Here is a 24,232-nt window from a genome sequence, read left to right as displayed (position 1 = left end):
GTTTCACAATTGTACCTTACCAATTTAAACTCAAGTCATATGAGGTGGCCATCACTATAGGTACTGATCTGACACTGTCAAGGTGACACTGATATGAGGTCTAATGGTGACCCTGTAACCACTGACCAGAATATTGAAAAATTATACATCAAAATATTTCTTAGCATGTCACAACATTAACACAGCTGCCTGTGCTTCACTGTACTTACAAAAATGTCACATATATATGGTGCTTTTACACTTTCTGAAGTTCTTTTGTGTTCCTTACTCCATTTGATTCTCTGGCAGTTGTCAGGTAAACAAGGCAGGTTTATACTTAACAGGAGAAAACATATTTATGTTCAAAACCATTTTGAAGCAGAACATATTTCAGGTCACCAACTCCTATTTTGATGTTTGTACTGCATTATGTTACATAAATTTTACATTTTAAATTACTCAACCGTACTGATGATTCTACTTCTTGGTAACACATTTAAGTTTGAAAATATTGCTAACAAAAACTGTACATTAGATCCATTCTAAGTCTTATCAGAAAGAATCCTTTACAAACTAAATTAAATCTCCCACGCACAAAGGTAGACTGGCAACAGTAACCATTTTGCAGAAACTTAATTGTACTAAATGGATCTGCTATATAGTACCTGAGAATATGCACATGTTGATAAAGTATCTTGAGACCAGCTCCCCAGTTTTAACAGAAGAGACTGTTCTTAAAACTGTGATCAAACTACCCTGGATTTTAAGCACTAATAATACTCTATTAAACATTAATAATATCATTAATGGTTCAGGAACTAAATTACAGCAATTTAAAATGATTAATATTTTAAAAACACAGGCTTTGAAGGGTCACCTTATAAATGTCAGTAAATGTAAGCTATCAAAATAAAATGAGATTAAAACTCAATGTGATATAAGAGAGGTACCTTATAAAATAGGACTAACATTTAATTGATGTTGTTTAAGAAAAGTACTGAATTGAACATTAGATGAATTTGAGCCCCAGATCATTTAAAAAAAAGTTTCATAACATGGCATTTTACTATCTCTATATAATAAAGTTCTGGAAAATCATGAATAGAAAATTAATGATTACAGGCAAAAGATGAAGACTTCTGAACCAAACCAAGATTAGACCAAAACATTTATTTGTTTTTTGTTATAAAACCAAAAATAAATCCAAGCAGATAATGAAATAAACATTTTTTAAGTGTTCCATCCTGGGTTCTCTGTCCTAGAGAACAGTAGTAAACAGTTCAAGTTTAGGTTACTTTCACACTTCTTCTGGACGCTATGAAGTCTCCATCTTATAACCATGTTTCTCTAGTTCGGCTCTACAATAAAACACAAAGAATAACATCATTAGGCATTCTTTATGATAAATTAAAGAAACAGGTTCTTTTTAGAAATAATACAATCAATAAATAAATCGATGAGCTAAGCCTGGGGTACCAATCAAAAATACTAACAAATAGCTTTTAGTCCCTAGAAATAGACCTACACATATAAGAAGGAAAATGGATGTGAGTCAATATAATACTAGTAAAATTTTGCTTTTACTAGTAAAAGCATTAATTAACTTGTATTTTATCTTAAAATTTTTATTTTTCTTATAAATCTATTCATGGAAGAAATGAAGCATTTACTAATAACCTCCAAATACTCTCCCAAATACCATACAAACGTTCTTTACCTAATACATATTTATAAATAAATTTTGAAAGTCGTTACCTTATGGCTAAGTATGCAAGACACTGATGTCAAAACCTTTAGGGATTTATGATCATCATAATAGGTAGTACTGTTATATAGAGAGAGAATAGTTAGATTGCTTTCTATATTGAAATATATCCATTGCTCTAACCAAGAAAAAAATTACTAATCGAATTTAAGGGTGTGTGAAAATTTTGTGCATTAACTCTATGTTAGCAAAATATAAGTCATAAAATACTAAATAAATGTTTACTTTCCTAATTTTAACTGTGGATGAAAATCTCAAAAGTTTATATGGATATAAATATACATACATTAAAAAAGATGCTTTTTATTATTTTAAATAATTTATCCAACCTGAAGTTTCAATCATATCTTGAAAATGTCAACTCCAACTGCTGATCTGCCTGTATAAAACATTTGCACAAAAAAATGTAGCCCTATAACCAACTCCAACTATTTAAACTACCATTCTAAATGTCACTGGCAAATTATCTGCCACATTTCAAATTTTATAAAAGTTAATGACAAAATTATTGGGGAGGCCAATCTATGATAAAACATTGTATAAATGTCCAAAACACTGCATAAATGTATGAAAGTAGGATTAATATGTTTTACATCATTACATCCAATAAGATAAAAAGACATTTGTTCTCAAATAAAATTTGGTTTAGATACCACCGCACTATCTTATACAAACACAATGCAAAAATCACATGGTGAAAATGATGCATAACATTTATTATTCATTTTCCCAAACTCCTTTGCTTTCCTAAAAATTTTATAGTTATTTATAATACAAATACTAACCTGATTTCCATGATTATATCAAGGCCAGAGATTATTCAAATAAATTATCCTTGTTTTCCGCTTGAGTATAGATTGCAGTGTGGGTTGGTGGTATAAACACCGGATTAGGAGTCAGTGAAAGTCTTTGGACCCTCATTTGCTAAGGTAAATTAAATTGCTTCCTTGGGGCTTCTCCCTGTACCCTCAGAAAATTGAAGATTATAGTATCTGTCCTTCATATATAATGACTTAGTTCCTTTGTTTTGAGGGCTAAATGAGAGAAAGTTATACAAATGTAATGTAGTATTAACATAAGGACCAAGGGAAGGGAAAAGCTAAAAGCTTCTATTTTTGTTGATCACAGAAAGCTCTTCAAATTTTTCCTACAAAAACTTGTTACCAATCTTTAGTGAATGTGGTGATTGTCTTTGACTTTTATCTCATGCTAAAATTTTGTATCTTTCCTATTTAAAATGGAAATAATTTTAAAACTTCCTGAAACATTAGTTTTCTGCTTCCTTTTACAAAATCCCTAGATTATTCACTTTCTCTTATTTTAACAACAAAAAAAGCACACCATGTTCAAACTAAGATTTAAGTAACAAGTGCACCAAATTTGTCCTTCAGGTTTGTGTCTATTTGCCTTCTTGATGGGAGGTGGTCAGTCCTGATTACAACTATAAATCATTTACAAACAAAAAGGAAATGATGAAATGCTTCTCTATCAGCAAAATTCTTAGACAAGGTGAAAAGTTCTTTGCTAGAATTTATGAAGAATCCAAAAGAAAAATAAATCGAGGCCACTAAGTACAAACACAGAACAAAAATACTAATATATGAGGCTGTTGAATGGAAAAAATTCAACAAAGACAACAGAGGGAAATAAACCCAGTACAACTGGAATGATTTCATAGGACATACATAGTGAATGAAGATTATCTGAAACAAAAGCAGTAGCATTCCTTTTTCAAGAAAACAAGAAAAAAGACTAATAGTCACTAGTAGGCTCGAAAATTTCTCTTATGATTCAAGAAACAAAACAGGCTATATCTGACATGATAAATCAAGAACTGTACTGGCTTTTTGGAGTTTTTAGGTAAGATGTGACACAGGGTTGGGAAAATCAAAATGCTACCTATTACTACTGATATGCAGAGAAACAAATGATATCATAAGCACCACCAACAAAATGACTTTTAGTTACCTGGAGACACAGGAAGCCTTACTATTTCTACTTCTATTTGTTAAAGATAAACTGAAAGAAAGAGGAACATGGAGAGTGGGCAGCCTGCTATACAGATAGTTTTTATTTATTTAACACATACTTACCATGTTCTAAGGACCTTACACATATTAACTCATTTAATCCTTATAATAATCCTATGAGTAAAGTACTAATTATCATCTTTTATACATGAGAAAAATGAGTCACAGGAAGGCTAAGTGACTTGCCCAAGGTTTGTATGGCTAAATAAGAGGCAGATCCAGGGCTGGACTCCAGGCAGTTTGACTCGATTCTGGAGTCTGATCCGCTTCTCCAAAGTTAGATGGGATTAGTACCCAACAATGTCAGAAAACAGTAAAACACGTTCTTTACCATGGCTTATGATAACACATGAAGAACATGCATTTTACAAAGACTAGGAAGAACATCTTTGCAGAAGACTTGTTAATCAAGACAAACTTTTTAAAGTGACTACTGTCTAAGGCTGTATTACACAATATGGTAATCAAGTGTGGTTACTTAAATTAAATAACATAGAAAATTCAGCTCCTCAGGTGCACTAGCCACATTTCATGTGCTCTGTAGTCATATGTGACTAATGGCTTTTGTATTGGATAGCACATCCTACAAAAGAACATTTCCATTACTACAGTAAAGGACAGTACTATCTGACAGTACTGGTAACTTATCAACAACCTTAGTCGGAAAAAAAGTCATGACTCGAATAGGGAAATGAAAAGGAAAACCTTATTTACTAAGGGAGGTATCAAGATTTATATACTTATGGGAATCAACAAACCTAAAGACAGAAATATAACATAGAACATGAGAACACTGTACAAGTGCATTATAAAAATATTAAGCCACAAAGAATATATGGGTAATGCTGTCAAAGTAAAAAGGCAAGATGTAGTAGTGACAAGAAATCCAATTATCTATACATTTACTACTAAAAGACCCCTGATAAATATCATGGTGAATATATTCAATAATGAAAAGACACAAAAGAAACAAAAACTTTGAAGAAATTTAACTCTTTTGAATAGCAAAGGAAAAAAACTCATTTAGCTATAACTTTATAAATTTTGAAAAGATATCAGAAAAAACTGATATGAGTATATGGTTAAGAATACAGAATAGTGATAAACAGCACTGGAAAGCCTGAAAATAAATATCCTAACAGCCTAATAGGATTCCAGTGAAGAAGAAAGGGAGTGCATACATTTTTTTTAAAGGTGGCAAGGTGTTCTCTGATGTGGCTCAGTTTTTAAAAGATATAAACCAAAGATAAATACATAAAGAAAGTATGAACTTGTATACACAGAATTAATTTGATCCCAGAATTGACTGAGATCTGTAAAAAGAACAAAAAAGACTTTTGAGAGCCATATATTGATCAAGAAGAATAAGAAAGAATAGGTCCAGTGTTTGGAATAGATGGTGTAATATTAACAGATTTTAGAGAAAAAGCAAGATTACTGTTCAACAGCTATCATTTTTATCCATAAAACTGTAAAAGGAAAACTAAGATAACTCCAAACTTCATTTAAGTAATCTAAAGTCTCAGGCCTCTGAATAATTACGTATCAGGGTCCTGGAAGAACCAATATAGTCAAAAATCAGAATCAGCAATCTTTGAGAAATCACAGAAAATTGTAAAAGTACCACTGGAAAGTAAATTGTACTATTTCCAAAAAGGAGAAAAAGGAGAAGGGTAAAATTATCAGTCTCCAGCAAAATTCTTTTTAGTCTTTAGAATGTAGGGGTTTTGAGCCCATTAAAAAAAAATGCAGTGTAGGATAGGCGCTATTGTATCACTATTAAAAATAAATTTTAAAAATGTATTACAGATGACTTCACTTCCTTTTTGTTTTTTGGTTTTTTTAAAAAGATGACCCGTAAGGAGGATCTTAACCCTTAACTTGGTATTGTCAGCACCACGCTCTCCCAAGTGAGCTAACCGGCCATCCCTATAAAGGGATCCGAACCCTTGGCCTTGGTGTTATCAGCACCACACTCTGCCAAGTGAGCCATGGGCTGGCCCTATTCACTTCCTTTTTTTTTTTGTGACCGGTAAGGGGATCGCAACCCTTGGCTTGGTGTCCGTCTATATGGCGCTCAGCCAGTGAGCGCAACGGCCATCCCTATATAGGATCCGAACCCGCGGTGGGAGCTCCGCTGCGCTCCCAGTGCCACACTCTCCCAAGTGAGCCACAGAGTCGGCCCTTCACTTCCTTTTTGAACAAGCATACTAGACTAGAAAATTAAAATACTGCAATAGGCCTTCTTCTCTTGATTTGAGCAAAGTATGTGGCAGTCTACTTAGATATCCTTGTGGCTAAGACAGATAAACACTGGTTGAATCAAAACAAAATTAGGAGGGAAAGAAGTATCTTTGACAAATGGTGCTGGTGCAACTGTATATTTACATGCAAAAGAACAAGTTGGATCCCTATTTCACACCTTATACAAAAATAAACTCAAAATGAATTGAAGACCTAAATGTAAGAGCTAAAACTATAAAACTCTTAGAGGAAAACAGGATAAATATTCACTACCTTAAATTTGGCAATGAATTCTTAAATACGACACCAAAAGCACAAATAAGAAATAGATAAGTTGGACGTGGTCAAAATTTAAAACTTTTGTGCACAGGGCACCATGAAGAAAGGAAAAGACAACCAAACGAATGGGAGAAAGTATTTGCTAATCACATATCTGATAAGGGTCTAGTATCCAGAATATGTAAAGAAGCCTTACAACTCAACAAAAAAAGACAAACCAGTTTGAAAACGGCCAGAGGCCTTAAATAGACTTTTCTCCAAAGAAGATATACAAACGGACAGCAAGCACATGAAAAGATTAGTCACTAGGGAAATACAAATCAAAACCACACAAGATACCAATTCACATCCTTCACTTATAGAATGGCTATAATCAAAAAAATGAAAAATAAGCTTTGCCAAGGATGTAGAGATTGGAACCTTCATACACTGTTAGTAGAAATGTAAACTTGTTCAGCCACCATGGAAAACAGTTTGGCAGTTCCTCAAAAAAATAAACATAGAATTATCACTTGCTCCAGCAATTCCACTTCTAGTTATACCCAAAAGAAAACAGGTAGTCAGACAAATACATGCATGTTCACAGCACCATTCATAACAGCCAAGGTGGAAACAGCCCAATGTCCATCAGATGATGAATGTATGAATATAATGAGATATCCAGACAACGGAATATTATTCATAGAAAGAAATAAGTACTGATACACACTACAATATGGATGAACCTTGAAAAAATGTTAAGTGAGAGAAGCTAGACATACAAAGTCACATATTGTAATGATTCCATTTATATAAAATATCCGCAGTAGGCAAATCCAGAGATAGAAAGCAGATTAGCAGTTGCCAGGGGCTGGGAGAACAGGAAATGTGAAGTGACTGCTTAATGGCTAAGGTGTTTTCCTATTGGGATGCTGAAAATACTGGAACTAAATAGAGATGATAGTTGCAAAATATTGCAAATGTAGTAAATGCCACTGAATCGTAAACTTTAAAATTGTTAATTATACATTATATGAATTTTACCTCAATAAAGAAATAAATAAATAAAATCAGGTAGGTTCGTGCATGAATATGAAAAAAGTACATGTCCACAATTCCAATCTCCATTCCAGTTTAAGAATCACCAATCTATTGGATCCTAGTACTGTATGACTCTAACTTCTGCTAAGTTATTCCATATTGGCAGGAAACTAACATTGATAGAATTAAACACACAAGGATACATAGCAAATATGCTTCTATTTAACTATCTTTGTTAAGAGACTACAAGCAACAAAAGCTGTATGCAATTATACAAAGCAGTCATGTTTAGAAACACAGGAGACAAAGGCAATATGTCTTACTTTACATAATTTGAAAACCTATATTGAAGATTAAGTATCTTTTAAGAAGTCAATTATCTATGTAAATTACATATTCCATTCTTACAATTATTACTAAGATGTAACAAAAATCTGATTTAAAACTTACCGTAACTGATTGGAGAAGTCATCCTCTACATTGTCATCATCCCAATTATCCTCCCAGACATGTGCATCTTCATCTTCATCTAAACCAGCCCAGTCTAAAAACAGAAACAAATGCTGTCTGAATATATTCTCACAATTCAAAAACAGCTAATATCACATCTATGAGAAATGGTAATGTTTCTCTCACATCTGAAAGCTTATGCTGTCTTGTTCTCAGTTCTTGAATTTGCAGATAATCTAAAACAGAAGTTAATGTTAAAAAATTAAAGAATTAAAAAATTCTACTTGCCATAAAATGTATTATAATTTCAGGAGGATATTTACTGATTTTTCTTCGAGCTCATTTTTATAAGGTCTATTTCACATCTTTCAAAAACAGCATCAATAATCCTAAAGTGAGTTGAGTAGCAGGAAAATATCAGTGTGGAATTCAAAACTGCTACACATAAAAAAAGGATAACTCATATACAGATATTAAGTAGACCAAATTATAAGCCACCACTAGCATTTGGCTAATATTATCAATATAACATTTAGATTTTTAAAGAAAAGATAAATATAAATATACATAAGTAGGAATGCTGTAGTTTTTAGTTTTCTAAATTTTCTTTTTCCTTTCTTCCCTTTTAGAGGTGATGGGGGGCGTTAAATTGTGATTTCAGCTTTTGTTTAGAAGAGAGAGGAAATACTTATATAAACTAACATCTTCAGGCAGTCTAATACAAGAATAAGGAGTATCTATTGAGAGAACAATAACAAAGAGCACAGAACTTATTACAGACCACTAGGTACACAAGTAGAAAGGAATTAACAATAGGACAGCTTTCCCACAACAAAACCTTTAGTCATTACTGTTTCAGAAACCAAGGAGCATACGGTAAAATATAAGCTGCCTTCCACACTTCCCTTCCCTTATGCTCTTGAATACTACTCTTTGTGGAAGAATGCTCCAATTAGGAATGCATCACTGATTCATGCTCTCCTTTAGTGCCTCCCTGAGTGATATATTTTAGCAACATGTTTTTGATTTCCAAATCTGTCTCTACTGCAGAACTCTCCCCCTTGAACTTTAGAATTCTACATACAACTGCCTACTGTACACAAGCTCAACATGGCCACAACTTAACTCATTATCTTCAGTTACCTATCTCCTACCCCCAACCAACATGCTTTCCTGGCCTAACTAAGGAAAAACACAAATGCATCCAGTCAGTCATACGAGGTGCCACCAGAGGAGTCTTCTTAAATTTCCTTCTCTATCCACGTCCAGCCCATTTTATACCCTAAATCATTCTCAAATTTATCCTCAACTCTCTATCCCTATCACCTCTGCTCTAGATCACACATTCACATAGCCTTTCTCACCTATACAAAGGCAATATTCTTCTAACAGATTCTTCTTGCTTCTACTCTCTTGATCCTGATAAAAAACCTAGCCTCCAGGGTGATTATGTCATTATGTACTCTTTTCATTTTAATTATATCAAACTATCCTGGAAGCAAGAGAGTTTATGCATACCTTGCTCTCCTCCTACTTAACTTGACCCTCCTGCTACAATCTTAACACAGCTTTACATTTTACCACAAAAAATATGTATTATACTACATAATACAATTGTCTCTAAAATAAAAATATTTAAAATTATTTAACATTCAAGTCCGCTGGAATGACTCCCCCATGTTGGTCATGTGGTTTGAAGTACGCTCTTATACACATTCCCCCAATGTGAAAGCCATTAATGAAAATGACCCACGAGATCTTCATTTTTATTCAGCCCTAACTTATACTTCATGTTTTGAAATTTCTTAAAATTTTCTATTCATCAAACATTTCATGCTGTTTCTTATCGCTCTGGCTTTGTGCCATCTTTTGAACCTACTACTTGGCCTGACCTCTACTTATCCTAAATTAGCTCAAATATCATTCATTCCCCTATTAAAAGTAATCATGCCTTCCTAAAGAAATCACTAATTCCAGATCTGGGCCATGGAAATTACTAGGTAAGTCTGGGATTTCTTTTTAATGCCAGAAAGTATGTCAAAGGGCACAGAAACTGGCTTAACAGATAAAATACTGAATTAAAAAAAAAAAAAAAAAAGATCCATGAGTCTACAAAAATACTTGAGAGAAGATATGAATGGGAATGCTCTTCTTTACAGTTCACAGCTATAAACATAAAACGAAGGACAGAATTAGAAAATCAACATTTTGCAATTCCCTAATGCAACCTAGGAAAGGATCAACAATAATGGACACTACATTATGGGGAGAAAAATGTCTGGATAACAGTATAATTATTACTCATTACAAAGGGGGCAATGAAGAGACTTAGTGGTGACCATTTTAATCAACTGATAAAACTTAACATCACCAATAAATTAGGACAATTTGACATGTTTCTTGATGTGATGCAATAAGAAACATGTATCACCTCTGTAGTACTCTTGCTAAGATATGTGATTCTGACTCTAATCATGAGGAAACTATCAGGCAGAAGGCAGCACTTTCTATAACTGACCTCTTCAAATAAATCAATGTCATGAAAAACAAAAAAATGGAGAGGAATTGTTCTAGATTTCAAAGGCTAAAGTGATGCAACCATGAAATATAATACGTAAGTAAACTAACTCTGGACTGAGAAAAAAGTAATGAGACATTTTTTTGAACAGTTGGTGAAATGTGAATAGATTGTGTATTTGGACAATATTATTGAATTAATGTTAATTTTCTTAGTCATGACTGGGAATTTTTTTTAGAACACAATGTTCCTACTCTTTAAGACATGAGAGCTAAAATATTTGAGTCAAGTGTCATTTTGTTGATAGCTTACTTGCAAATAGTTCTCAAATATATACATTTGATATATAACATTTCTATCACATATGTGATAGAAATAAAGAAAATACGGCAAGATGTTAACAATTTATGAATCTAAGTGTTTGTTCTTCTTTCACCTTTTCTATAGAGTTGAAAAAGTTTCAAAATTTAAATGTGGGAAAAATAGGTTTTTAAAAAAATCAGCTTAGAAATCATCTCCTCTGGAAGCCTTTTGTGTATATCTCTACAACAGCATTTATACACTGTACAATCATAGTTATCATTTTCTATGTCTATTTCCAAGACTAGTATCTGAGCTTCTTAGAAGTAACTCTATCTTCTTTATTTTTGTAATTCTCAACGACAAACAGTACCCAATATATGCATAACATGGTTGTGGAAAAAAACAACATAACACTAAATCGCAATTAACAATAAAATTGGATCCTGTATATTTTTGTTTGATCCCCTCCCCTCCATCCAAAAAACAGTAATTATGAGTTACACACTCTCTTAAGTATGTCATTAGTTTCATCTTAGTTACTTACTAGAAACATGGCTAAGAACATTTCAACCTAAAAAGAAAATAACTAAATAACAAAAGGTTTGATTTAGGCTTTTCTGATTAGGTACATATAGACTTAAAGCTACTCAACGATGGCTCATAATATCATTTTATTCCAGTTGCATTATGTACCAATCAGAAAAATTTTAAATAGATATATATCATCGTCATCATTTAAGAATAGAAGAAAAGTACCTTTAATTACCTGGTCCCCAAAACCAGAAGCTCGGGAGGTATCTTAGCTACTCTTTATCCTTTGACTATCACAGTCAATCACATCCTTTCCATTTCAAGTCCCAAGTATCTCTAGTTAATCAACCCCTCCCTATTCTTATTGCCATGATGTCAATTTAGGAGTGATTATTCCTTTCATGGACTATTACTGTGACTACTTTCTGTCCCCTCCGCCCTAATTATACACAGTTTATACCCCTCCCCTACTGCTACCTAAAATAACCACTACCATTCCTGTCAGGTACTATTCAAAACCTTCAGGTAAGAACCACATTTTATTAAATTGGCAACTCTAATGCCTACAGCTGAATGTCAGGCACACAACGGATACTCAATAAAAGGTTGGACATATGAAGCTACATTTCTCAAGTTCCCCCTACCTCTGATCAGCCAAACAAAAAAAAAGAAAAAAAAAGAGGCCAGCATATGGTTTCAACAAAGCCAAGAGAATACATTTCAAGGAAGGAGAAATCAACAATATCATGTACTATGAATGAATCATGTAAAATTCTCAGTTGTATCTAGTGTAAGAGTGCTTTTGAAGACAATGATCACCTCATTCAATGCTCCCCTAAGAAAGATCAAGTGGGAAATCTCTTTAAGACCTCAAGAGTAAATTTCTTTAAACTCATGCTTCAAAAGATGAGTTTCTGGGCCGGCCCGGTGGCGCACTGCTACAGTGCGCCGCTTGGGAGTGTGGCGGCGCTCCCGCCGAGGGTTCCGATCCCACATACAGACCGGCCGCTCACTGGCTGAGCGAGGTGCGGGTGCAACACCGAGGGTTGCGATCCCGTTGCCGGTCCCGGTCCAGTACGGGCGCGACACTGAGGGTTGCGATCCGTTGCCGGTCACGAAAAAAAAAACAAAAAGAAAAAAAAAAAAAAAAGAAAAAAAAAAAAAAAAGAAAAAAAAAAAAAAAAGAAAAAAAAAAAAAAAAGAAAAAAAAAAAAAAAAGAAAAAAAGGAAAAAAAAAAAAAAAAAAAAAAGATGAGTTTCTTAGGCGATTTATTTCGTGTTGCTAGGAAGCTCAGTCAAATGTATGCCTAACTTTAACCATTGTGTGGGACAATCAATCTGTATTTATCAATAATAACTCCCAATAATCAAAAATATGATTTTTACCTGAATAAATTCTTTTATACCCCCATTAATATTATTATTCTCAAAGAAGTAATATTGCAATTACCTAAATTGAAATTCTATACTATTCTCTGAGGTCCTTAATAATAGTAAGTAATCCAGAATTACAGGTCAGTAACTAAATTGACTGGACGAGAGATATCCTAACACTTTTTCCTTTCTTGTAGAAGCACCTTGAAGCTCAAATTGAACATTTTTATTCCCTCACTGTTTATGAAACTGACAACATTTTATAATGAGAGTAGATTAAGAAGTTAAAGAAAAGGAAAGTATATTCAGCATTTCCCTCAGTCTACAGAATGATCAGACAGCTACTGCAATCCTTTTTTATCTGTCTGTCTAGACAGACAGACAGATAGATAGATAGATAGATAGATATAACTACTCCCAAAGCTAAAGACACATCAAAGGAATAACATTTCTGTCCCTTTGTAGACAAGTAACGTTACTTAGTTAAGTCAATAAATAGTTAGTTATTAGGCATAGGGATAAAATAGTACTGTTATGCTCACACTGCCATTACAATCAATAATAAACTGTTTACTATCTACATTATAATGCTATAGATAAATTTTTTTTTTTTTTTTTTTTTGTTCTTCTAAGAACAGGGAAATCTCAGACAGGAGCTATTTTAAGACAAAAATAAAGGGAGACAGAAATTGTAGTATTAAGTATACGAGAGGACCCATAAGTAAAAGTGGTATAGAGTGCAACTTAAGATCAAATTTTAAATTAAAAAGGAATCTCATTTTAAACTGTAGATATGTTTCTCTGTAACACTAAATCACCAAAAATCAACTAAATAATTTTAATTTTTAAGATTAAAATTGAACAAAAAAGCACGTTAATCTCAAATTTACCTTATATAAACTCAGATTCTTGTATGTTGAACTTGTAATGGAACTAAATCTATCATACCTTTTATAGCAAGTGAACACTGACTATGATGCTTTTCCTCCACATTTCCTCCAGTCTTACTATAACCTATAGCTTTGCAACCATCTAATAATATTACAGGAAAGCTTAGGTTTTTTGTTTTTAGTTTTGTTTTACTGACACTAAAGCCTTCCTGTATAAAAAATTCACATAAAACTAACTATTCCATTAAAGTGCATTATAGCAAAGTTTGGCTTTATACTTCCAGTTTTTCCAAAATGGCTAAACTGAGGATTGTTTAAAACTGACTTTTAGAGATAGAGAAAGCCTTAAAGATTATGGCATATCATACCTCTATTGAAAACCATCACCATTACCACTACCAAAAAACATAAAGTTAAGACTACCTTACAAGAAATTATTTTGTTAACTTTTTTCTACCTTTATTCCCAGACCTCAAATACCAGGTTTTAAAGATGCTACTTAGGTTGGGTCTAGAAACACAAATTGTCAAATTAAATATCTGTTGTACATTAAATATCTGGATACTACATTATCAAGTAAAGGAGGTGACATCACTCAAGTAACATGGAAATGTTCTTAAGGTTCTAAGACACCAAATCTCTAGTGAGTCTAAACCACTTCCAACTAACCAACTTACTGAACTGTTAACTAGGTAATTTCCATCTACTCTGCTCCCTAAAAAGGAAATGATCATGTGTCAAAAGATTCAACCCAGAAATGTGAAATAATATTTATTTGACACTTTTCTACTAACCTTATAAGTCTTTGAAAAATATTGTAGGGCCTTAATTGTCTTTTAAAGCAATTGTCTTTTCAGGAACAGCAAAATTACAGGCCCCAGGAACTTTTACTCTAATTATGATTTAATTCAAAATGATGATTTCAATACTGTTATTATTTGATGTCATTCAAATATCTTCAAGCTGGCTTTATTTCTTTGAACTCTGAGAGACAAAACATATAGTTGGTCCTCAGTATCGATGGGTTCCACATCCATGAATTCAATCAACTATGGATCAAAAATATTTTTTAAAACATGCATCTGTACTAAACATGTACAGACTTTTTTTTCTTGTCATTATTCCTTAAACAATACAGTATAACAATTATTTACATTGTACTATAAGTAATCTAGAGATGATTTAAAGTACATGGGAAGATGTGTATAGGTTATACACAAATATTACACTATTTTGTATCAGGGACTTGGCATCCACAGATTCTGGTATCCACGGGAGGTAATGGAACCAAATTCCCCATGGATACCAAGGAATGACCTACCATTGTACCAAATGCCTCAGAGAATCAGCAACAAGAAACCTAACAGAGTCAACTTGTTTCGTAAAAGTGCCAATCCTTAATTCAAAAAAGTCAAAATTCTTAACATAATACAGGAGATACTAGCTGTAACAGTATCTTCTTTTTTTAAGAGTGGTGCAGTTTTTAGTTTGTCAAGTAGAACTCTGACAATCATTTAGCATAAGGATAAAACATCTCTCCCTCCTTTCACAACCATCTCATGCTATTTTAATGGCAGGGAAAGGAAAGGAATAGGTGGATATAAAGTTCCAAGAAAAAGAAAATTAGCTCACTAACGAGGTAAAAACAATACTGTGAATAAGATTTTATGTAGAATAAATAAACTTATGTAGAAATAAATAACCTTCTTTTGAAGTACAACTTATTAAGCATTTAAAATTATTTAATAAGAGCACTATTAAGAAAACTAGTGTTCACACTGACAAGCCAGAATCCATAAGCTATTTCAGAAACTCCAAAGACTCTGTTAACTAGAGTTATGTACTAAACTATATTACACAAATAAGTTAAGTGATAGGATATTATTTCCCAAATATTATTTCCAGCACTTGTTAAGTCCTCCATCATACTGTACATACACGTTACAATATATATAAGTTAACAATACATGTAAACTCTACTAAGTGCATGTAAAACATAAAAAAGCTGTGACTGTTGTAATCTCTGGGTTTAGCTTACATATCTTGTAATACATCGCTGAACTATTTTAATTTTCAATTATAACACTACACTGATAACCATGCAATTTTACTTAATCACTCGTTTTTAAAAACTCAAGTCCAGAAACAGTTTTTTTTTTTGACCGGTAAGGGGATCGCAACCCTCAGCACGGTGTTGTCTGCACCACGCTCAGCCAGGGAGCACACCGGCCATCCCTACATAGGATCTGAACCCACGGCCTCGGCGCTACCAGTGAGCCACAGGGCCTGCCCCAGAAACAGCTTTTTTAAAAATAAAAACAAGAAAGGATATCTGATTCATGTCTAATGCCATCCTTCAATATGTAGATGACCTAATAAAGTACACACTTTCAACACTAAATGCATTACCAGAATTGTGATTAATCATTTAAATAACCACATCTGTGTTTACTTCAATGTGTAGGATTCCAGATGTGTACTGGTTAAAAAAAAAAAATACCATATTTTAAAAAGTCAGAATTGGAAATAACCAATAACAGATGCCTAATACATAAATTTCTAGCAATTTTTGATTATTTAAGATGTTGTCCCAAATTTGGCTTTCTTCACATTTGCCAATTGAGAATTACATCTATGAATAGATTTAAATTTCAAAACTCTGAGCTATCAAAGATATCACATAACTTCATCTCTCAAAGTCTTACCTTGACATTTAAGTGTTAAAGGGGTTTCTCTCAACTTAGAAAATGTTTTTAATACTTACTCTCCCTACCCTCCAACATATATTCCCAAATTTCATAAAAGTATGCAGTATACCATGTTGGAGAAAAGTAAAGAGGAAATTCCATTTATAGTAAATAGTATTGCAGATGTTCTATTTTATATCAATTTTCAGAGCATCAAATTATTGTTTCATAACAGTAAAGCTACTCCAAAAATAAACCAACCTAATCTCCAAGTTTCTTCAAATAAACAATGTGTATGTATAGGCAGAACATTACATGAAGAGAAATATACTAAATTATACACTCACCATCACAGGTGAGTGTAAAAGAGAACAACAATAGCTGCAAACAGCATTATTACACTCATGAGTATGATAATGAAGCCACACCAAATTAGTCATTCTGAGATAAATTTACGTGTTCGTGGTTAGGCTGTACAAAACAAATTAACATTTTTCCTAAAATTTATTTTTTGTAGGTTCATGATACAAACACACTTATACCCTGTAGATCTAATGTCTATTCAGTGGCTAAGAAACCAGTACCTAGCATAACACCACTGAACTACTATATTTTCTTTAACAAGAACCAAAACTGTTAGTGGGGAATTTCAGAACAAAGAAAAGCAAGTCACAAATAATGTTGCTACCTGGTCATTGGTGACTGTTCAGTTATTTGTGCTGAGGCGTATGAAACAGAGGCTCAAAATAATTTACACAACCATTTATAATTATTCTTACATTAAAAAATAAGGGAATTCAAACCCAGTTCTTTTCATCAATAATAAAAAAATTATATATCTCTCTCTCTATATATATATTATATACATATAGAAATTATACACATATATATCTGGCAGAATGGCTCCACTTTGTTGGTTCTCTTTTCTGATTGTGCTTTTATTTTTCTTTAATTCTAAAAAATTTCCAAAAGTCATTACTCTCAACTTTGCAAGCCCTCATCCCCTCACCTCATCTTGATTCCGTTATTCTGATCCTCCTTCATGTTACTGGGTCAAAGGCATACAATCTGAACTCTACCATTCAAATTCTTACACAATCAAGTATAAAATCATAACTCCAGATTTTGTCATATTTCCAACATCCCACATCAAAATAGTTGCCAAAGCTCCATCAAATCTACCTCCCTTGTTACTTTTGCATCACTCCCTTCACTTCACTACTATATTAACCTTTTCCAGGTCCTTAGTCCTCACCTGAGTTATTTCAACAATTTGCAAATTAACCTCCCTGACACTGGTCTCTATCTTTTCAAATTAATTCTGTTGGGTTAAAGTTTCCTAGACAAGCTACTGCCTAAAGGAAACACACATCATAAGCAAAACAAGCAACCAAACAAAAAATAAACAAAAAATCTCACTGTTCATCTACTTAAGAATAAGTCCAAACTAGTCATTTGGCTTGAAGCTTTCCATGATTAGGCCCCAAATTACAACTACTATTTCACAGGCAAATAAATACACATATTCCACCTCAAAGCATCTACTCCTTTTCCCTTCGTCTGGAAATCTCTTTCCTACATTTCTGTTTTTTGAAAGCTCTATTCAAATGTTGATACCTCACATTGTACATAACTGGATTTTCCCTTCTTTTGGACTGTTGTTACACTTTACTATTAGTTTAATTTTTTTTCCTCCACTAGAAGGAAACCAAATGCAATCTTACTCAGAAGCCCAACAGATAAGATAGACAAAAACAAAATTGCTCTGATTTAATTGGGGGACGGGAGGGAAGGACATGGAGTCCCACCCCAGGATAAGCATCTCCAAAATACTAAAGAGCTACAGCTTGGTGTGAAAACCACTGGTCCATATCTCCCTTGATATTTATATTACTTACTAAGTTCAAAGATAAATATCTACATCAGGAGTCAAATTTGCTCCAATGCAGCCTGTAGTTAACAGTGACCTTGGGTAAATAATTTAATTTTGCTGAGCCCCAGGTATAAAACCTACACCTCATAGAGCTGCTATAAGGATTACATGAGATCACATATCTAAAACACTTGGTATTGAGAAATTGTAGCTAATGTCATTCTCTGCACCCCTCAGTATCAGATTTATAGGAAACACTCAACAAATACATATCAAATGAATAAATCATTTATTATGTGCTAATCACTACAAGGGAACTTAAGGGGTGAGGGAGGTGAGCAGAGAAACATGTTCCAGGATATGAAAAATAACCATTTAATAGTGGTTACTACTGGGGCATGTAAAACTTTTGGGGAGAAAGGAAGGGAGAAACAGTGCTTTTACTTTTCAATTTATATTCTTTTATAGGTTTAAATTTTTACTATAAGCACTTACTTACATAATTATTTTATACTATAGAAATACTTTAAAGAAGAAACTAGCATGAGTCGACAAGCTAAAAGTTTATGAATGGTAGATTTGAACCTAGTTCTGATTCAACATCCACCACACTTATTCCATCTCAGGGTTCAAAAAATTTATTTTTACATACAATTGTCAATAATGGACATTCAGTAAGTACTCTGCCATTCACTACATAGACTATATATTTTTTCTTAAAAATGTATAGTTAACATGAATTCCCCATTTCTTGCTACCACCATATAACTAATTTAAAAGCTTGATGGTACTATTTATATGTTCACTATATTATATTTAATAAAAGTAAACAGCAAAGCCCCTTTTGGCACTAGGTAAACTGACTAGCTTAGTGTTGAACACAGTCAATATTGGTTATGTCTGCCTTCTACATTTAAGATTCTAAGGAACCCTTCTGTTGACTCCTTAGTCCAGTTGAGATATATGTACCAGTTGGTATGTACATGTACTTCTAAAAAATGGCATTTTTCATAGGACAATTCTTCCTTGTGCAGGACTGTCTATACAAACACACATTTAAAATACTTGGCCTCTACCCACTAATGCTGGCACTCACATCTGTCAAGTGAATGTGACAACCAAAAACATTACCCTGGTTAAGAACCACTATAAGATGTCCTATTTCGTTAGGCACAGGTGAGAATGCCTCAGTTATTCCAGAATACTGGCAGCATTAGGGAATCACCAGCCTGTTGTCTGCCTCAACAGATTCTTGAGGGATGGGTGGGGTGCAGAGGTCGGTCCTATTCTTCTGATTCCTTCAGACTATATAAGTTTTACTGGTTATAGAAAAATTACAGAATACTTACTATAATAGAACTGTCTTGCAAATACTATTGCTGCTGCAGGCAAACTCAATTCAATTTTAAATACTCTAAATAAGCTTTTCCTTCAAGAAAAAAAAAAAAAAAAAACAACTCAATTCCAGCATATGAAAAACAGAATAAAGCATCTAAAAAACCACTTGTTTTCTTCCCACTTTTACTCTCATCCATTTCTAATTGTCAGAGAAAGAAACTAAAATATTTTTTAAAAACTCTTACAATAAATATCTCTCTGATATGAAAAAGTACTCCAAGTTTCAAATAAATTATAGTGTACTTCAGTTTTAGACCCCGCTCTACTACCACAACTTAAATGTATAATAGATGAAAAATGAAATCTTCTCTAGACTTTAAGTTGCTCTCCAGTTCTAAAATTCTAACCACATCAAAGCCTCTAAAATGATACTAAAATCAATCATGCCCAGGAATTTGGACGTTTTCCTAATAAAGCCTATTCTCAATCAGTTTAAATAATCAAGAAGTTGGAGAATATACTTCACAAAGATCCTAAACATGATTTTTTAACAGTTCCTGCTTAATGGCCAGTAGATTACACACCGACCAATTAGTGTAACTGTGAGGAACTGCCAATGTAACAAGACTGAGACTTAATAATGGAGGGAAAAAATAAAAGGAGCATTTGTTCCTTTGTACCTTCAGAGAATCATTCCAGATATTACATTTCACACTGAAGAAAAACGATTCAGAACAATGAGGCCTCCATGAAAATGTGCTATCTTAGTTTCCTTTTGAAAATAAAAATTCCCTTTCCTTAAAATGACTAAATTGGCATCCTACAAACAGGTTCTTATCCAGGATGAGATGTAGCAACAATACTCCCAAAAGATGGACAATACATTAGTCAGGCCATGGATAAATAATTTCAGTAATGACTTTCAAGTGGCAGGCTTCATACCGTAGTCTCCCTTATCTGAGGTTTCCCTTTCCAGTTTCATTTACCTGAGGTCTAAAATTTTTAAACGACCATTCCAGAAATAAATAATTCATGAGTTTTAAATTGTGCTGGGCTGGCCGATTAGCTCTGTTGGTTATAGCATAGCCTTAAAACACCAAGATCACGGGTTCGGATCCCCGTACAGGTCAGCTGCCAACGCAGTAAATAAAGAAAGAAAGAAGAAATCACATTCACTTCTGAGTAGTGAAAGTACTACTACGAAATCTCCTGCTATCCCACTCCATCCCACCCAAGACATGAATCATCCCTTTGTCCAGGTTATCCATCCTCCAGATACTACCTGCTGTTTAGTCATTTAGTAGCCCTCTCTGCTTATCAGATCGACTGTTCTGATATCCCAGTGCTTGTGTTCAAGTAACCCTTACTTAATAATGGCCCCAAAGTGCAAGAGTAGTGATGCTTACAATCTGGAAATACCAAAGAGAAGCCATAAAGTGCTTCCTTTAAGTGAAAAGGTGAACGTTCTCAATTTAATAAAGAAAGAAAAAAAAATTATATGCTGAGGTTGCTAGGATCTGTGGTAAGAATGAATCTTCTATCTGTGAAATTATGAAGAAAGAAAAAAGAAATTTGTGTTAGATTTGCTGTCGTACTTCAAACTGCAAAAGTCATGGCCACAGAGCAAGATAAATGCTTAGTTAAGATGGAAAAGGCATTAAATTTGTGGGTGGAAGAAATGAACAGAAACCTGTTCCAACTGATGGCAATTGCATTCAGTACTATCTGTGGTTTCAGGCATCCACTGGGGCTCTTGGAATATATTCTACACAGATAAGGGCTGGCTACTGTACGTAAGTTACCATAGACAGTGGACATTATCCACTTTCTGCAGCACCTGAGACTCAACAAAGTCTTTGAAAGTAAGACCTCCTATGGACTGCAGAGATGACTACAGGCTGACTTAACAGCAATTTTAATTTGCATTTTTTAGTGAGTCTGTCAATGGCATATTTACCATAAAGATAATCACGAGAAAAAGAATTTTCCAAAGATGAGAGAGAACTTGAAAGTAAATCAGAGCATTAATAATTGCTGAAAACTCAAATACCAAAAGATTGAAAATAGGCCACTGTTTAAAGTATTGTTTTTCAAACTTTACATACAAATCTCTTAGGAATCTTGGTAAAGTCCAGACTGATGCAGTAGGTCTAGGTTTAGGAATGATATGCTGTGTTTCTAACAGGCTCCCAAGCAATGCCAAGACTGCTGGTCCATCTATCACACTTTGAGTAGTAACAGAGACTCTAAATCACAACTCGGCCAAAACATGAAAGAAATGTACCATCTCAAAAGGGAAATAATTATTTGGTGATATTTTTCCAAGTTGTTTTTTTGGTTTTGTTTTATCAGAGCAGTTTTCATTAGTAAATTTTGAGTGGTTGTTTCACCCAGTGGGCTAAATTCGGTATCCAGTAAAATTTCCCTAATTCAAATTAGGGAAAACCCATCTAAATCATAAGCCAAAGAAGAAACAGAGAAACTTGAACCATATAAAAGTATTTAAAATGTTGTTTCTCATTTTAGAAGTGTCTCGAATGAATTAGTTTAATAATGGCTTCCCAGTGTAGAGTAGTGAAGCTTGCAATCTGGAATTAGGATTCAATTCAATCTGGAAGACAACGAATATTCTGTAAGGAGATGAATAAATGGTGAATTACTCCACACTAATAAACCAGTCTGTTCTGAGTCCTTTGTCTTCAGAAAGAATATTTTTTTGTGTTTTTCCTTTTAACTTTAATGAGTTTTTCTCTTTTTTTTAGCTATGTACCTACCAACATTTTAAACAAATTACTGCTCACAACATAAACTCAGAACAAGGACAAACTACACACTGTAAAAGCTGATGAATAGAAGTTGCTGAAAAAAATCAAAGGTATCATTAGGTAGACAGTTGTCTCCAGGTCATTTTTAAGTGGTCAATTCTCAACTAACTACTTAAATTAAATGCAGGTTCATTGGTTCATTCATTCAACAAGCATTTACTGACCACCCACTACATGTCAGGCACTTTGCTAAATATTAGGGATAATGTTTGGATTGAGGAGTCAGACAGACCTTTCAGATTCTGGCTTGGATACTTAATGGCAAGTTGTTTTGTTTGTTTTCACTTCTGAGTCTGTTTCCTCAGGGTGGTGGTAATAATTTGACCATTTGATGTAAATAAAGTGCCTAACATTGTGCCTAGTGTAGATAAATTATTCGTAATAAATGCTATTCTAAATATGAAGTTTGCGTAAGTAGAGGATTCTGTCTTCAATAAGCCAGTTTTCTACTACATAGCTCTAAGTTGGAGGATTATAAACTAACTTGAAAATGAGGTAAAGAAAACATGACTGAACAGATAAATCCCCTACAGATACAAAAAGCTAACAATCTCCACAATATATAATGAGTTCCAGAATTGAAATGTGCTTTGGGTTAGTTTATGAGTTTGTGGAGTATGCATACTAATGTCCTCCTCCATTAAACAAAGTAATAGAGTACACTATAAATAAATAGAACGTGCCAGCTATGTGGTTTTACACACAATAGGATCATGATCGGGTATACAACCTAGGATAATTTTAGTGAAGCAGTAATCGCCTGATGCAACATATATGTACACCATTAACCACATCTGTCTTCCTACCACCTTCTGACAGGCTACCCAACAGTAACCTTTTCTTGTAAGGTAAATATCTGCCAATCCTATTCATAGCAATTAGCCAATAAAGCTAACTGGCAACAGTGCTCTAACAAACAGGAGTACAGCTAAAGTTAAACACTTTTGTGTCAATCAGACCAGGTGTCCCAATTACAGTTTCATCATTTCTAGCCGGTTATCAGACACTAGGCACATTTCTTAATCGGTCCAAGCTTCAGTTTCTTTATCTGAAAAATGGTAATACTAGCACCTACTTCCTGTATTTGTGAAAATGAAATGTTAATACAAGCAAAGCACTTGGACAATTTCCTAAAAACAGAGCAGTCAATAAATGTTAGCTATTCGCTATTAACTACAATCAGAAAACTAAAGTTAATCCTTAGGGTCTTAAACTTTTAGGATATAAAGCCTTAAACTCACATTAGTTAGAAGTAAAGTAACCAAAAATGGCGAGGAACAGGAGTAAAGCAAAAAGGTGTACTCTAAGCGCCCAACTCCTGATCCCTCCATTCTACTTAAGATTCATTTGCTAACGTCCTAAAAGTAAGCAGCACTGGCATAACTAGGGACAACAACTTAATTCCAGAAAGGTTTAAAGGTAAAGGAAGACTGCTAAACCAAAAGAAAACAGGAGGAAAGAGGCAATGTAGCCATGAACGAGGTGGTGGGTAACCGGCTGAAGAACGAAGGGACCAACCATCCCAGACCCCCCGCGAAGGGCCCAGGATCACCGCGGCTCCTCCCAGAGAGGAAGCAGAAGCCATTGGGCCTCGCTGCTGAGTGCCACCGTGACACCCCGAACCCGAAGCCGGGGCGCACGGAGGGTCGCGCGTCAAAGCCTCGCCTGCCGACGGCGGAAGTGCAGACTAACCGCGGGTGCCCCCGATCCGGGCCCGACCGTCCCCGTCGCCTCTCCCCGGAGGCCTGAGTCACCGTCCCCGCGGCCCAGGAGCCGGGAGCCCAGCCGGTTACCTTCGGCAGGGAACTCCTCGAACTCGTCGTCCTCCTCTAGGAGACCCAAATCTACCGGCTGCTTTTTCTCTGACATCGCGACCCTTCGCGCCCAATGCTTCCCAGATGAATAGGAAAGTTGGAACCCCCCGGTCTTCTCAAGGCAGCCACCACCGCCGAGGCCAACTCCGAGGCCGGCTCTACCATAGAGACTCGAGGGAAGAGCTACGGGAGCAGCGCGAGGAATGCTGGGACACTGGAGGTCCGCCCCGCGCTTCCTGCGGGTTTAGCAGTCCTTCCGAGTTAGAAAGCTAAGTTGTTTTCGGTCTTTAACTTCTTATCGGACTCTCTCAG

General features: G+C 34.4%; 1 protein-coding gene across 1 annotated transcript; it reads right to left on the bottom strand.

Moving 5' to 3' along the window:
- Nucleotides 1-1,140: 1,140 nt before the first annotated feature.
- SHFM1 (split hand/foot malformation (ectrodactyly) type 1) lies at nt 1,141-24,117 on the bottom strand. Its single transcript, XM_008566538.1, has 3 exons — nt 23,900-24,117; nt 7,768-7,861; nt 1,141-1,337 (listed from the first exon to the last, which is right to left on the bottom strand). Exons 1-3 carry the CDS (start codon nt 23,973-23,975, stop codon nt 1,295-1,297), a joined length of 213 nt encoding a protein of 70 aa, XP_008564760.1. The 5' UTR covers nt 23,976-24,117; the 3' UTR covers nt 1,141-1,294.
- Between the last annotated feature and the right edge of the window lie 115 nt (nt 24,118-24,232).

Source organism: Galeopterus variegatus, unplaced genomic scaffold (genome assembly GCF_000696425.1).
Source record: "Galeopterus variegatus unplaced genomic scaffold, G_variegatus-3.0.2 Scaffold252, whole genome shotgun sequence".
Classification (NCBI taxonomy): Eukaryota; Metazoa; Chordata; class Mammalia; order Dermoptera; family Cynocephalidae; genus Galeopterus; species Galeopterus variegatus.
Note: the sequence above shows the minus strand (reverse complement) of the source record. Positions and strands in the feature narration are given on the sequence as shown.